The 15,934-nt window shown below is 38.2% G+C and overlaps 1 protein-coding gene across 2 annotated transcripts in view; it reads right to left on the reverse strand.

The window, feature by feature from the left end:
- ome (dipeptidyl peptidase 4 omega) overlaps positions 1 to 15,934 on the reverse strand; it is a 349,535-nt gene that overhangs the window by 16,054 nt on the left and 317,547 nt on the right. For both annotated transcript variants that reach the window (XM_069842324.1, XM_069842325.1), the window contains exons 10-14: positions 14,167 to 14,390; positions 8,582 to 8,810; positions 6,112 to 6,299; positions 3,840 to 4,034; positions 2,199 to 2,359 (exon numbers count right to left, since the gene is read on the reverse strand). In XM_069842324.1, coding sequence (XP_069698425.1) covers positions 2,199 to 2,359; positions 3,840 to 4,034; positions 6,112 to 6,299; positions 8,582 to 8,810; positions 14,167 to 14,390 — 997 coding nt within the window. The remainder of the gene's footprint in view (positions 1 to 2,198; positions 2,360 to 3,839; positions 4,035 to 6,111; positions 6,300 to 8,581; positions 8,811 to 14,166; positions 14,391 to 15,934) is intronic.

A 15,934-nucleotide genomic window follows, 5' to 3' on the forward strand; every position in this document is an offset into this window, starting at 1 on the left:
GAAAAACAGTTAAAATCCTGTATGTTCAAGCCCAAGCAGTGACACAAAACACAAAGAAATGCTTTATAATGTTCAGTTTTATATTCCAAAATTGCACGGAATGATGATGATGATGACGATCATGAAGATGATGATGATGATAATTATGATAATATGGTTTCCCAATTTCCTTCGACGAACTCATTTCTCAATGTGGAATTGCTTCACCAATTGAAGGAAGAGAACTTGCACATGTGGGTAAATTCAGAAATGCAAACAGAGTGTTAGTTGGAAGACCTGAGGGAAAGAGTCCTTTGGGGGGGGGCGAGACGTAGATGGGAGGATAATATTAAAATGGATTTGAGGGAGGTGGGATATGATGGTAGGGACTGATTAATCTTGCACAAGATAGGGACCTATGGTGGGCTTATGTGAGGGCGGCAATGAACCTGCGGGTTCCTTAAGAGCCATAAGTAAGTAAGTAATAAGTAAGTAAGTAAGTATGGCAATATTAGCCATGTTTGTTCAGTTGGTCAGTTGTTGGATGTTGGCATTTCTGTTACTTTTAAAACTTGAATGAACGAGCACGCGTTAGACACAGCATTTTGAACACAGCGAGTTAACTCTGAAGTTTTTTTAAGTGTATTAGGATTACGCTGTTCCGCGCCGTGGCGTCACGGTCTAAGGCATCCTGCCTAGGGCTCACGCTACGGAATGCGCGCTGGTTCGAGTCCTCATGGGGGAAGAAATTTTCTCATGAAATTTCGGCCAGTGTATGGGACCAGTGCCCACCCAGCATCGTGATGCACTTGGGGAGCTACGATAGGTAGCGAAATGCGGTTGCGAATGCCAGCTATAACAGCTGGGGGGATCATCGTGCTAACCACACGATACCTTCATTCTGGTTGGATGATCGTCCAACTCTGCTTTGGCATGTGGGCGTGAGGCCAGCAGCCGGCTGGTTGGTCTAGGCCCTTCACGGGTGTAGCGCCACGGATTATTATTATTATTATTATTAGGATTGCGTTAGTTTTGTGTACAGTTGAAGTTAAGTTTTATTCGCTATACTGCAGAATTACCACGGTAGTTTTGAACCGTGCCATTACGTTTACCACCAAATTTAACTACATACATAATGTTGCCAACATAAGAACATGATTTTGGTCTGTTATGTCGTTAGAAGGAGAAATTTGTTTCTTTTTCTCTCTACCTCCTTCGTTCTGAACATTACTGAGAGATAGCACCACTGTTACTCTCATCTCATCTATTGCAATGAATTTTCCCTGGACCACCAATTTGCTTGGACGACATTTCTACATAGAAGATTAAGACAGAACTTACAAGCGATCTCCAGTTACTAACAGTATGGTCATCAAAATTGTGTCTATTTTATCTCGAACTAAAATCTCTCTCGCATTTTCTTTTGTTTCATCACGGCCAAATGGATTTATCTCTTCGATATCGATGTTTCTAGTCGGTCATGGCCTTTATTACAGTTTTTGTTTCGTAATATTGATAGACGGTAATATAATTAAAGCGGTGAATAATTTCATGGCCCCTAAACTTTTTTTTTTCGTAAAAGGCTAAGTATTTTGTCTAGGCTACAAATAAACTGCAACGCAGTCATAATTATGTACTTAATGCTTTGGTGAACATTAACCGGAAATTTACTTTCCGTTATATAAACGATATTCCGTGAACCACACTTTTTCCTCTTTATTTCGTTGTCATAACCTACTTTAAGATCTTACTACATAAGCATTTTCTTTTAGTACATTCAAAACATCGTCGTTGTACTGTATAAATCTTGCACTTGACTAATAGAGTGATTTATTTAAGAATATAGTCGCGAATTTTACTACCACCATTTCGATTGTCTTCTGTTTGACACAGCTCGGTACGGCCCGGTGACTAGTGGCCAGCGAGTAACATCGACTATCGACATTGCTCTGCCGTGGGTATTATCCAGTTGTTCCTAATGTTGTCTGGAGTACGCATGGCTCTGGAGATATTTTCCTCAATGCCGAATCACTTTCCTCGAAGATGGTAACCTAAGTTTCAATCACATCAACAAATGTGGGATAATGGCGCTGTTTAAATTAAAACTAATGAACCAATGATTTCCTCCACATAGAGAGTTGTACAGATATACAAGCAATATTTGGAAGGAAGACAAGTCTGTATCGACTTGGAATAAACAAGACGTTGTGGTTACTTACCATAATAGCCCCAGTCAGAGACAGGAGCGACTGAAATGCCACATTTGAACACATTCCGCTTGTCTTTGGACAGCGCCATTCCGGTTGCATAACCACCGTAACTCCAGCCCCATATTGCTGTTCTCTTGCTGTCAATGTACTTTATGTTTTCCTGTAAGTACCTGTGAAAACAACCACCCATATTTTCATTTTCACTTTCCATTTTATTTATACTATTCCACAGGTCTTACATCAGTATTGTAGCTTTGAAATATGGAACAAGTCAAAATTTATATAGAAATATACAATACATAGCAAACAGTTTAATTGAATTTACAAGCATAAACATTTCATCAGTTGAATATAAGTTATGAATATAGAGAAATGTTGTTAATTCTGTTCTGAACATTTTCTCTTGGCCTTCAAAGCTTTAAGATAATTGAATCGATTTTTTGTAAAACAACACATGTCAGCAACAATTTGTTTTGAGATAAACAGGAAAAACTTCTTAAAAAGTTATTTGAAATTAAATACAAATTCAATATGTTGTACAGATTTCGAAAATGTGTAAGAAATGTAACAAAAACAGTTCTAACGAGCTGTCTTGGAAAATTAATAGCTTTCTTGTGCTGCTGACATATGTAGTTTTGAAAAAAACAAACAAATGGATATTACTACAGCACAACAATTTTAAATGCTTATTGAATTGTGTTTAGTCTCAAATTATACATTGTTTTCAGCATCTACATCATCGGAATATGTATGATAAGAACTTTCTTGTGTTAAATTTTAATGTACCTTGTTAACATGTTTCGACCTATTTTCGGTCATCTTCGGAACTGGTCGCTGTTGGTCTTGGCGCCTCTTGTTTCCTGTGTGGGTGCATTCGTAGTCGTAGTGTAGAGTCAAAGAGTGTATGTGTTCTGAAATTGAGTTGTGTGTTGAGAATATCGTTGAGGTGTGTTTTCGTGTGTCTGTATATTTCATATTGTTCTAGTGTGTTGAGTTTCTGGCTTTTTGGTTGGATGTGTAGTATTTCCATGTCTGTGTTGATGTCTCTGTAGGTGTGGTTGGCATTTGTGATGTGTTCTGCATATGTGGAGGTGTTTTGTAATTTTGTTATGGCTGTGATGTGTTCTTTGTAACGTGTTTGAAATGATCTGCCTGTCTGTCCTATGTAGAAATTGTTGCAGGTGTTACATTTGAGTTTGTATACGCCTGTGTGGTTGTATTTGTTTGTTTGTGTTGTTTGTGTGTTGAGATGTTTTTGTAGAGTGTTATTTGTTCTGTATGCGAAGTTGTAGTTTAATTTCTTGAATGCGGTTGCAATTTTATGTGTGTTTTTGTTTTTGTATGTTAGTGCCAACCACTATATGGATCATATGAGGAGACTACGAGGAAGGCAGAAAATAGGGAGGATTGCAGAATGCTGGGTGTGCAGTGAAAGACCTGCCCTTGGGCAGAAAACTATGAATGAATGAAAAAGAATTTGTATCGGTGAAACTTTAATTTTACAGGTGGTACACTCGTATAACCTGACTCAGGTGATGCCAAAACTTTCAGAACAGTCCCAGATTGTGTACCACATCACTTCATTCTAGTGTCGAGATCAAGAAAGCATGGAGCTCTACTTCCATGCCCCCCACGTGCCACAAAGCTTACCTGGTTACATTGACCTGGTCGTCAATCTCGGGGCTGCCAAGGTGTCTGTAGATGGAGAACAGCATCTTGTTGCCCTTCAGTCCTGAACCGCGCCCATCGATGGCAGCATAGATGATGCTCTTGTTGACCGTCAGGTAAGTGCTCCAGTCGATGGTGAAGCGCTTCGTCACTTGGTAGGAGTCTGGGCCGCCATACCTGACAACAGTGTACTTCGTTAGTTGTGGAGGGCAATGCAGCTGCAGTTCTGACTGGGAATCAGAACAAAAAGCTAAACTAAATATCAGCAGCAGTAGCATTAATGATGACGACGATAATAATAATAATAATAATAATAATAATAATAATAATAATAATAATAATAATAATAATCATCATCATATGGGCGAATCCAGAAATGCATATAGAGTGTTAGCTGGGAGGCCAGAGGGAAAAAGATATTTGGGGAGGCCGAGACGTAGATGGGAGAATAATATTAAAATGGATTTGAGGGAGGTGGGATATGATGATAGAGATTGGATTAATCTTGTTCAGAATACGGACCGATGGCGGGCTTATGTGAGAGCAGGAATGAACATCTGGGTTCCTTAAAAGCCATAAGTAGTAATAATAATTGCTTAGTCAACTGTCTGAAGACAGCTCTGAACCTCACAAGAGATACCAAGAAGGCACCACTTATGAGACAACTAGGCCAGGAGATAATGGGGTAGAGTGGCCACTGCCTTTTCTCCTCCATTGCATACATCGTCGACTAGCTACAAATAATAACAATAATAATAATAATAATAATAATAATAATAATAATAATAATAATAATAATAATAATAATAATCCATGTTGAATCTTTCGTACACTACTTTTAACACTTGAATATAATTAATTGATTAAATGGCGATCTTACTCGTGTTAATTATGTAAGCATGTGCGGCTTACAGCTGTTTCGGTGCTATTCGACACCATCCTCAGACCCTACTAGATCTCGGCGCTATCTCAACTTCGCTGCCTGTTGTGTGGGTGCGTTCGTGTGATGAAGAGTTGAGTCAAATAGTGTGTGTGTTCTGAAATTGATCTGTGTGTTGAGAATTTGACTGGGGTGTGTTTTAGTATGTCTGTATATTTCATATTGTTCCAGTGTGTTGAGTTTTTGGTTTTTGGGTTGTATGTCTAGGATTTCCATGTCTGTATTTATGTTATTGTATGTGTGGTTAGCATTAGTTATGTGTTCAGCATATGTAGATGTATTGTGTCCTCTGGTTATTGCTTTAATGTGTTCTTTGTATCGAGTTTGGAATGATCTGCCCGTCTGTCCAATGTAATAATAATAATAATAATAATAATAATAATAATAATAATAATAATAATAATAATAAATATGGGAAATGTCTGCTATTACTATTCTGTGAAAAGCTTTTGTCATCCAATCTGCTTTAAAAAAAACTGAAAGTTAGAATTTATAAAACAGTTATATTACTGGTACCGGTTGTTCTGTATGGTTGTGAAACTTGGACTCTCACTTTGAGAGAGGAACAGAGGTTAAGGGTGTTCGAGAATGAGGTGCTTAGGAAAATATTTGGGGCTAAGGGGGATGAAGTTACAGGAGAATGGAGAAAGTTACACAACGCAGAACTGCACGCATTACATTCTTCACCTGACATAATTAGGAACATTAAATCCAGACGTTTGAGATGGGCAGGGCATGTAGCACGTATGGGAGAATCCAGAAATGCGTATAGTGTGTTAGTTGGAAGATCTGAGGGGAAAAAGACCTTTGAGGAGGCCTAAACGTAAATGGGAGGATAATATTAAAATGGATTTGAAAGAGATGGGATATGATGCTAGGGACTGGATTAATCTTGCTCAGGATAGGGACCGATGGCGGGCTTATGTGAGGGTGGCAATGAACCTCCGGGTTCCTTAAAATCCATTTGTAAATAGGTATATCAGAACAATCTTCGGAGATATCAAAAATGTATTGAAGCAGAAGAGGACACTTCGAACACACAGATAAGATTTTTAAGTTGTGTATAAATATTTTCTCTGCTAGACAGGTTTCAGAAACTGAAGTTACTACTGTAGAAATAGCGGCTGATTCTGCGAGACATATAAGAGAAAACACTGCTGAGCTTGTGGTGTGAGGGAAGTTTCGTAATGGAGCACCCTGTATGAATTATGAGGAAAATTAAAGAAACGTGACCTAAAATCTGAACAAATAAACGTACACCAAAACTGTCATTACATAATATACTGTAATAGAACAGAGTGATAATATACTCACACGTTAACCAACAAAGGATATTTTGTTTTTCCAGAAGTGTCGATGTTGGGTGGCAGCCAGAGTTGCACTTGAGCCTTGAAGCCTCCAGGGATGGACACTTCCAGCCGCTTTGTGCTGGGCAAGGCTTTCCCTTGCAGCAACTCTCTGATCTCGTTGTTGGACTCCAGCACCATCAAGCGAACGTGATCCTGCAACAGATGTGTAGTTCACAGTACATCTGAGGATGTGCTGACTCAAATGCCTTAGGAGAAGAAAGGTGTGAAAAATGACAGCATTTTACTGAAAAAAAAAGGAGAACAACGGGCAATTTCACTATGTCCTTATGTAATGACACATGTTGCTTTGCACAAATGAATATTTCAATTCTTTATCTTGATTACTAGGGCTAGGATTATGATGACCTATAAATCATGAAAAAATGTCCTAAAAACAATATATTTATGACCTAAAAATCTTTGAAAATGTCCTTAAAATGCCCTAAAAATTGATCTTACATAACTGGCTTAGTAGGAAAGAAGGTCCTGTACTACTTAATATTGAGACTAGTAATTAAATTAAATTATAGTACCAACATTTAAGTTTATTTAATTTCACATATTTTTTTCTAAGTAGTATACTTTAATTATGTTACCTGATGTAGTTTCCATTTAGTCTACCACAAGGCCACTCTTATCCGGAACTAGCAGGTATAGAGGAGTCTATATTGAAGGGATGGTTGGACTGATCCATTACATGGGGTGTACTACGTCAAAATGGCAATATTTGTGTAGAAAAACGATTAAAGTATTATACAAAATATTGGGTATTGATGGACAAAATATGTAGAGAAAATATCAAAGGAAATAAACATTATTTACATTAATAATGGGGATTTATGACCAAAATTAAATGAAAATGTCTAAAAAATGACCGAATAAAACAAAAGATGCTCTTATGAGTTGAAACAGGCAAAAAATGCAAAAAATGCCCTAACAAATATGTCTTAAAATACTCAGTTTATCACATAACATATAAATACTAAAGCAGCAATGTTTCTGGCTTATTAGAAAAAAGATGCAATTTCATCAAAATTCTAGCCCTATTGATTACACATTTTTAATACTTTATATCACTTAGTAATATAGTTAATATAACCACTTTCAAGTGTTAAAATAAACTAAGTTGTAATTTCCCAGTTGACTAGTTTCAGCTAATGTCGGCCATCATCAGAAGTAGTTCTGACTAAGGAATATTTATATGGCGAAGAATGGATAGAACGGAGAAAAATTCTCTCCGGCACTGGGACTCGAACCCGGGTTTTCAGCTCTATGTGCTGACACTTTATGCACTAAGCCACACCAGAAATTATCGCCGCGCTCTCATGGTTAACATTCAGCAGGTCTTTGAAATTTAATTGTATTATTGTTTTCAATTTCTTGTGTCGCCGCTCCAATCACTCGCGTCAATTTCAATATCGCAACCAATAAGCCGCTTTCATTTTTAAATGACACCTACTTGTCTAATCCACGTGTACTAAAACCGAGGTTGCAATGTCTTGTGCTGAGGACGAACATTAAGGTATGTGATTAAAAATTATTATTAAGAGTTAAGAATGTCAACGTACTTGTATGTGAAATAATAATAATAATAATAATAATAATAATAATAATAATAATAATAATAATAGTAATAATAATAATAATAGTAATTATAATGATAATAGTAATTATAATAATAATAATAATAATAATAATAATAATAATAATAGTAATAACAATAGTAATAATAATAGTAATAATAATAGTAGTAATAATAATAATAATAATAATAATAATAATAATAATAATAATAATAATAATAGCCATTTAACAATATAACAAACTATAAAAAACTATAAACTATAGTGCTTATTCTTATCGAGGATGTAGACGTGACAACATGACGCTTAGAGTGAAACCTACAGAGCAACAATCGGTCACCAAAATTATGTTTTAAAAGCACACCGCACGTTATTGTATGATGCCGACATGTTAAGCGTGAGTCCGAGGCGATAATACCAGTTAAAATGCCAGGTTGAATCCCTGTTAGTTTAAGTTCTACCTCTCTGTTCCCGTTTGGTGGCCTGCCCTCATGTACTGTGTCACAGAATATGTGACAGTGGCACATCATAATAATATGATAAGCATAAGTAACCACTTCGGACCCCGGCCACCTAGTCACTCGTAATGAGTGCACCTCTGTACACAGTGTTGGACATTGTGCGAAATGAGTCCAGGGTCCAGTGCCGAAAGTTACTCAGCATTTGCTCTTAATGGGTTGAGGGAAAACCCCGGGAAAAACCTCAACCAGGTAACTTGTCCCAGCCAGGATTTGAGCCCGGGTCCACTCATTCCAGGTCATACTGCTAACCATTACTCCACAGCGGTTCACTCGAGCCGGTTACTCTTGCGTTAGTGCTGTCTCTACAGCTAGAAGTGTGCTGTCCCCGTACCTTATTGAAGAGAGCGACCTCAGGCACGCCGGGCCCCGAGCACGTCAGCGTGTAGTAGGAGCTGTTGCTGCTGAAGGAGGAGCGCACGTACAGGCACTGCGTGTCGCCCCGCAGAGTGCGCACGCTGCAGGAGATGCACAGCGGCTTGTTGGGCGCCGTGTCGGGGTTGTCGAACACGCTGTACAGGTGCAGCGTCGCCGGGTCCTTCTCCTCAGTCGCCAGGTAATATCTGCAAGCAAGAGTCCAGCTTCTCTCATTTCCTGCATCTTACAGATAACTTGTGATCAGGTTCAGATGTTTAGGATGTCGGGTAGCTGTATAATTAAACCAGTACAGTAATGAATTCCTTTCTCGTGATCCAGCTTTCGCAACTTGTGAACAGCACTAATTCTGCATGGCCGCAGTTTCGCTACATTTGCTGTGGAGTAGCAGTACCCCGCCTATTGGGATTGCTGCAGACTGTCACAAGCAGGGACGTCGCTAGGGGGAGCGAAAGGGTGCGCAAGCACCCCATAAAAAATCGGAGCACCCCTTTCTGCACCCTAAAGAGCAATTTATTAACAAAATACTAGGCATAAATTATTTTGAAGAACAAAAACAAACAAACAATTTCTTGGATGTGAAAAACTACGTCCCTTAGTGTATCGTAATGGATGTGATGAGCAATAATAATAACAATAATAATAATAATAATAATAATAATAATAATAATAATAATACATAGTAATATTAATAAACAGATGTATAGTATGTGCGCAAGTGCATGAGAGAACATTTTGGATTTTTTATGTACCACATTATTACAGCTTGCACCCCATTTTTAAATCTCGCACCCCATCCGCACCCCCCCTTGCTCTGATCCTGGCAACGTCACTGGCCACAAGCTACTTTGATGAAAGTGTCAAAAATACTTGAGGGGCTTGATGGGTTAAATTTCTATTTTCTACATTTTTCAAGCTTTAAATTTGATAACACAACTCAAGAGAAAAAATGGAACTCTGCATCATAATCCACAGTTAATTCCCGATTTACCACGAAAATCGTCTGTAGCTGCATTTAGATTGGCAACAGGCCATGACTGTTTGGCCAAACACCGGCATAGAATTGGAATATATCAGTCCCCTAACTGCCCATTGTGCAACTCAAACCAAGAAATGGATTCGGAACACCTCAAAATCTGTGCTTGAGTGGCTGGCCATGATAATATCTTTGAAAAGTATTGGAGTGCAAGAGGTCAAATGACTTTATTGTCAAACACCTGGCATTAGAAAACAACAACAATAACATTTTTCAAGCTACGTCCTTGATTTTTTGTACCTAGTTAAACACAGTTAAACTCTTAAACTTCGCGACATTTTATTTTACAAGAACATAATTTTTTTGAGTTGGCGTAATTCGAAAACATTCATAGAACTGAGGCAAATTTAGGTTGTGGAAATTTATCCTGTTTTATATACTTTCTTGTGGGGGAGAAGACGGTTTTTCATTGCTTGAATACTGTACTTTAGCACTAGGAAGACTGGATATGGTGACATACCTACAAAGTCTGAGGGGATCATTTTGACGCCTTGTTTTATATTGCCTTAATATCCACAGAAAAATGATTTGGTTATGTAATATATTTTTAAGCATCATAATGGTGGCTCTTCACAAGAAGTACAGACAGTATAAAAATGTGATAGGGAGCACAAAACAATAAGATTCTAAAAATTATACTGTTATGGATTGAAGTTATTGTCTTTTTCTTAAGTAATATTTTCGTTAATAATAATAAAACATCTGTTAGGTTGGTAGTTCTATTTCCTGTTATTGTGTCACAATACGCCACCTTCAAAGCAGCTACTTTTGGGTGGTATCAGCGGTGTGTTTAATAATGTGCCACTACTCCATGATTCTCAAACACAGCAGTTTTCTCATTTTATGTATTTTACGTATGAAAACATAGGACTGAGTCCAAAACTAGTCACTAATTGAAAATATTAACCTTCATTACTGATAATTACATATCTCGAGTCTGATTAGTGTACTTTATATCTAGTCAGTATGTATACAATAGAGGGGGGAAAGGAACTGGCCATCCTATCCCACTATCTCCTGGCTTAGTTGCCTAATGAGTGATGCCTTGTTGGTGTCACTTTTGAGGTTCAGAGCAGTCTTCGGGCTGCTGACTTTACATACATAGGGGAGAGTGGTCCATCTTGAGACAGGAAAATTTGTTAAATTTTTTTACATTAATGTTTGCAGTGGATATTGACATTTCTCTGTGAACAATGTTTGATCATTTTATATTTTATAATTTATCTTAAAAATTTGTGCTAATGATAATGATTGTCAGACTACAAGCTGATTTGTACAAAGTGGCAAAATGTCTCGTAGTGGGCCATGGTGTTCCACAATGAGACACTATTTTCTGATGGATTAATATAATTATGATATCAAAGAAATGACATATATATGACTTCTACGAACATGAGATGAGTATATATAGGCTATGTAGTCAGGTTATGTGTCAGGGAGTCAATGAATGTTACCAGCAAACTCGATGCTACCTTTTTGTCTGAACACAGGTTGGTGGCTTTGGCAAAATCATTGTAATTTCAGTTTTATTAACCAATGCTTCATCTGGCACTTCTGGAAAAATGAAACTGTTCCCTATTTTAGCACTTCTCCTTGGAAATGAATCATTATAATTCTATGACTTTGCACTTTTTAAAATTATTTTAATGGTGGAACAGAAGTAATAATGTATTTGAAAAGTTTCCTCCACTTTTCCTTTTCACTTTGCAAACCAGTTTTGAAAAGTGAAATGTAATGAAAACTGCAAACTGAAAAGTTGGGATTATGTTGAAAATTGATTTTATAAGAATCGACCACGAACAATTAAAAAAATATACACGGTGTTCCGCTTATAAGTATAACAAAAGAAATAGCTATAACTTCTGAATTAATACAAGTATATAGTTGAAACCAACTGCTACAAAGAATGAAAACTGGGAATTTTTGTTACCTTATGTTCCATAAACCTCAACATGGCTTCCATTGGTGGCACGGGAAATATCCAACCGGTATTCAACCTCGACCCAAGTGTTATGAAGCATCTGTGGTGTAACATTGTTGACAGCAGCATAAATTCTTTCTTGTAAGTCTGCCAAATCACGTACTGGCGTCCTGTAGACCTGGTCCTTAACAAACCCCCACAGGAAAAAATCAGGTGGTGTTAGATCTGGTGATCTGGCAGGCCATGTGACGTACGGTGATCCTCTTCCGATCCATCTTGCAGGGAATTGTTCGTCTAAGAATGTGCGAACCATGTTGGCAAAGTGTGGTGGAGCCCCATCTTGCTGGAAAATTGCTCCATCTGGGAGTTGTGGCACAGCATACAGTTGCAACATATCCAGGTACGTGTTTGCAGTGACTGTCTTTTCAGCAAAGAAATAGGGACCAATGATTCTGTCACGCATGATCCCACACCAAACATTCCATTTAGGGGAATCCCGTTGGTGTTCAATTACGACACTTGGATTTTCCGACCCCCAGATGCGACAATTGTGTCGGTTTACTTTTCCACTGACGTGGAAGGTTGCCTCATCTGAGAAACAGACTCGAGTTAGAAATGTGTCGTCATCGTCCACTTTATCCAACATTGTTTCTGCAAAGCGTTTTCGTTCCAGTTTATCATTCGGTGTAATCATCTGATGAAGTTGCAGCTTGTACGCTCGCAAACGCAATCTTTTATGGAGCACTGTATGCACTGTTGTTGGTGGGATGTTCAACTGCACACTAGCCTGTCAAATGGATTTCCGCGGGCTTCTCTGAAATGCCTCGCGAATGCGTTCGACATTTTCGTCAGACACTTTACGCTTGGAATGTTTACCTGCATTAGACAACAAACTTCCTGTTTCTCTGAGCTGCCTATCCCATTTCATTATTGAGACGTACGTCGGTACAGCTTCCCTCGGTCTAAGATTGTACTGACGGCGAAACAAGCGCTGTACACGAATTATGGATCTATGTTCTGCTAATGACAGCACACAAAAGGCTTTCTGCTGTGGCGTCCACATGCTGACTGACTAAAGATACGATACGAATTCTCTTATTTAATGATCTGCGCATGCGTGAGTCTTCTAAAAATAAGTAACAACAATGGATTAAAACTTCCCAATTTCCTCTTTACAATGGTACCAATCTTAACCCATTTGCATGCATTGTTATGAAATTATAACTATTTCTTTTATTATACATATAAGCGGAACACGGTGTATATATCCACCGAAATCAATGGAATTAATAAGGAAATGTTTCAGCCAACTGTGAGGAACATGAAGTGGCGAGTACGCATGTGTATACAGGAAGGAAGAGGTCACTGTCAACATCTACTGTGAAGGTAAGCAATCCTCACAGAGATACTTACATTAATTTAGAATTTAATACAGTCCTCTCTGTAGATTGAAAACTCAAAAAAGTTTCATATCCATTGTTCAAGAATTAAAACAGAAAATCAATATCCCGAATTTAAATGAAAACCTACAAATTAAACCAAACCCTTTAACTCTATTAAATATGGAATACAATCTAAATTTAACAGAAGAAATACTAAAATCAGAAGTAAACACTGAAATACTAAAACAATTGTCTTTAGAGACAATTAATATTAGATACCCTCCACAAAACTGGCTTCATTTTTACACTGACGGATCCTTGATCTCCAGAGAACAAGGTGCCGGTGCAGGTGTTACGTGCTGTCTCTTCTCACTTTATAGATCACTTGGATATGGAACAACAAGTTTTGATGGAGAAATCATTGCAATAAGTGAAAGTCTCAGGAATCTTCTATGCCACATCAGTAAATTTAAAAATGCAGTTATATTGTCAGACTCCAAAGCAGCTATTCTATCAATAAGTCTCTAAACACACACCTTCATCTCAAACAGCAGAAATAACTAAAATGCTCTCTCAATTAATATCACTCAATAAAAGAATTGTATTCCAATGGATACCATCCCATTGTGGAATCCTGGGAAACGAGAATGCGGATGCTTTAGCAAAGAAGGGCAGCACTGCTACTTACAGACCTGTTACTAAATTTACGTATTACTCTGTAAAAAGATTTATTAAATCTACATACTTAGACTTCAACAAACAAAATTTGATAACACAATCCCAAGGGAAAAAATGGAACTATCTGCATCAAAATCCACAGTTAATTCCCGATTTACCACGAAAATCGTCTGTAGTTGCATTTAGATTGGCAACAGGCCATGATTGTTTGGCCAAACACCTGCATAGAATTGGAATATATCAGTCCCCTAACTGCCCATTGTGCAACTCAAACCAAGAAATGGATTCGGAACACCTCAAAATCTGTGCTTCAGTGGCTAACCATGATAATATCTTTGAAAAATATTGGAGTGCAAGAGGTCAAATGACTTTATTGTCAAACGCCTGGCATTAGAAAACAACAACAACATTAATTTAGAAAGAAGTTGCATTTTCATCAAACAGTGAAGGAAGAATTTAAAAACCATCCACTTTGCATTACTTTTTACTCTCGAATTCAGGAGGACATATGGCACTCTGGCACTCACATGAGGTTCCTCGCCCTGTCCCAGGACAAGATCTCAGTGACGGTGTATCTCCCACTCGTGAGGGCCGTCACCTGCCCCAGCCGCACCATGCTCACATGGCGGTAGTCGCCGTCGTTGGGGTCTTGCTGGTGTGGCAGGATCAGCACCATGCGGCTGCCGTCAGGCGAGAACAGCGGCGGAGTGAACAGATCCACCCAGCCCATGGGTTCCCTTATAGGCAGCAGCTGTCAAAGGTTAACAACAAAATTAAGTAGGTATTACACTGTACTTGTTGTATTTATTATATTATTTATATTATTGCTTTTTTGCACTGCACTGTAATGTACGGTATTCAATTCCATTATGACTTACTATGTTATATTATACTGGGTGTTCATTTCAAAGTGTGTCATGACGTCACTGTTGTGAGTCAGCGATTTGAAGCGAGTTTCAGCTTTTATGTCAGAGAAGTTGCCTATTAATCAAGGCGTTCAATCTGAACTTGAGAACGTGTACGGTACAACTTGAACGTCATAGCAACAGATGGCGGTCTGTACAGTCTGTGTGCTACCATAACCTCTTTCGAACTATATTTTGCGCGGCCAAGTCGTATGCAGGGTGTTATCAACAGTTGCGTACGGCAACATTCCACAACACAAATCAAATGCTCCGTGTCCATGTTGACCGTCGAAGTTAATGTCAACAAATACTGTACGTAAGTAATCGTCTTAACCCTCTCCCCATATCCCGACAGTAAGAAAAAACTCACCTCAGTACGTGTTTCCAAACAGTTCACATTCCTGCCAGTACAGGTGTTACCGTACGTATTGGTAAGTACTCTTCAGACTGAACGCCGTACTTGCTAGGCAACTTCTCTGGCACATAAGTAATACGCCTCTGTGGAAGTGTAGGAAGATTGAATTGTCTAGGCTCATCGGCTAGCCACATGATGGCATACAGCGAGTCATGACACAATTTGAACTGAACACGCAGTATTGTAAATTTTATATGGCATTGTATTCTTCACCTGACATAATTAGGAACATTAAATCCAGACGTTTGAGATGGGTAGAGCATGTAGCAAGTATGGGCGAAACCAGAAATGTGTATGGAGTGTTAGTTCAAAGACCTGAGGGAAAAAGACCTTTGAGGAGATCGAGACGTAGGTGGAAGGATAATATTAAAATGTTTTTAAGGGAGGTGGGATATGATGGTAGAGACTGGATTAATCTCACACAGGATAGGGACCAATGGTGGGCTTATGTGAGAGCGGCAATGAACCTCCGGGTTCCTTAAAAGCCATTTGTAAAAATTGAATTTTACATCATTTTACGAGTATTATTATGTTGTATTACATTATATTATGAATTGAATTGTAATTTATTTTATTCTGTTGCGTTGTGTTATGAATATTCAATGCCTTACTGAAGAAGTCGATAATAGACCTGATATTTTACACTTCTGTCATCTCGAACTTTGACAGAATGGATTGGAATAAACTGATGGGGATCCTAAAGAAAACTGGCGTGGATTGCAAAGAGAGAAGGCTGTTCAGTAATCTTTATATGAAACAACGAGTCAAAGTCAGGATAGGAGACGAAATGTCACAAGGAAGTGAAATAGGGAGAGGAGTACGTCAAGGATGCCCTTTATTATCTATCCTGTTCAACATCTACTTGGAGGATTTAGTGAAGAACTATTTTCAGAACATGGGAAGGATGATAGTAAGGGAAAGAAGAATAAAGTGCATAAGACTTGCTGATGATATGGCGTTGTTAGCAGGAGAGAA

This window comes from Periplaneta americana, chromosome 12 (assembly GCF_040183065.1).
Source record: "Periplaneta americana isolate PAMFEO1 chromosome 12, P.americana_PAMFEO1_priV1, whole genome shotgun sequence".
NCBI classification, from domain to species: Eukaryota; Metazoa; Arthropoda; class Insecta; order Blattodea; family Blattidae; genus Periplaneta; species Periplaneta americana.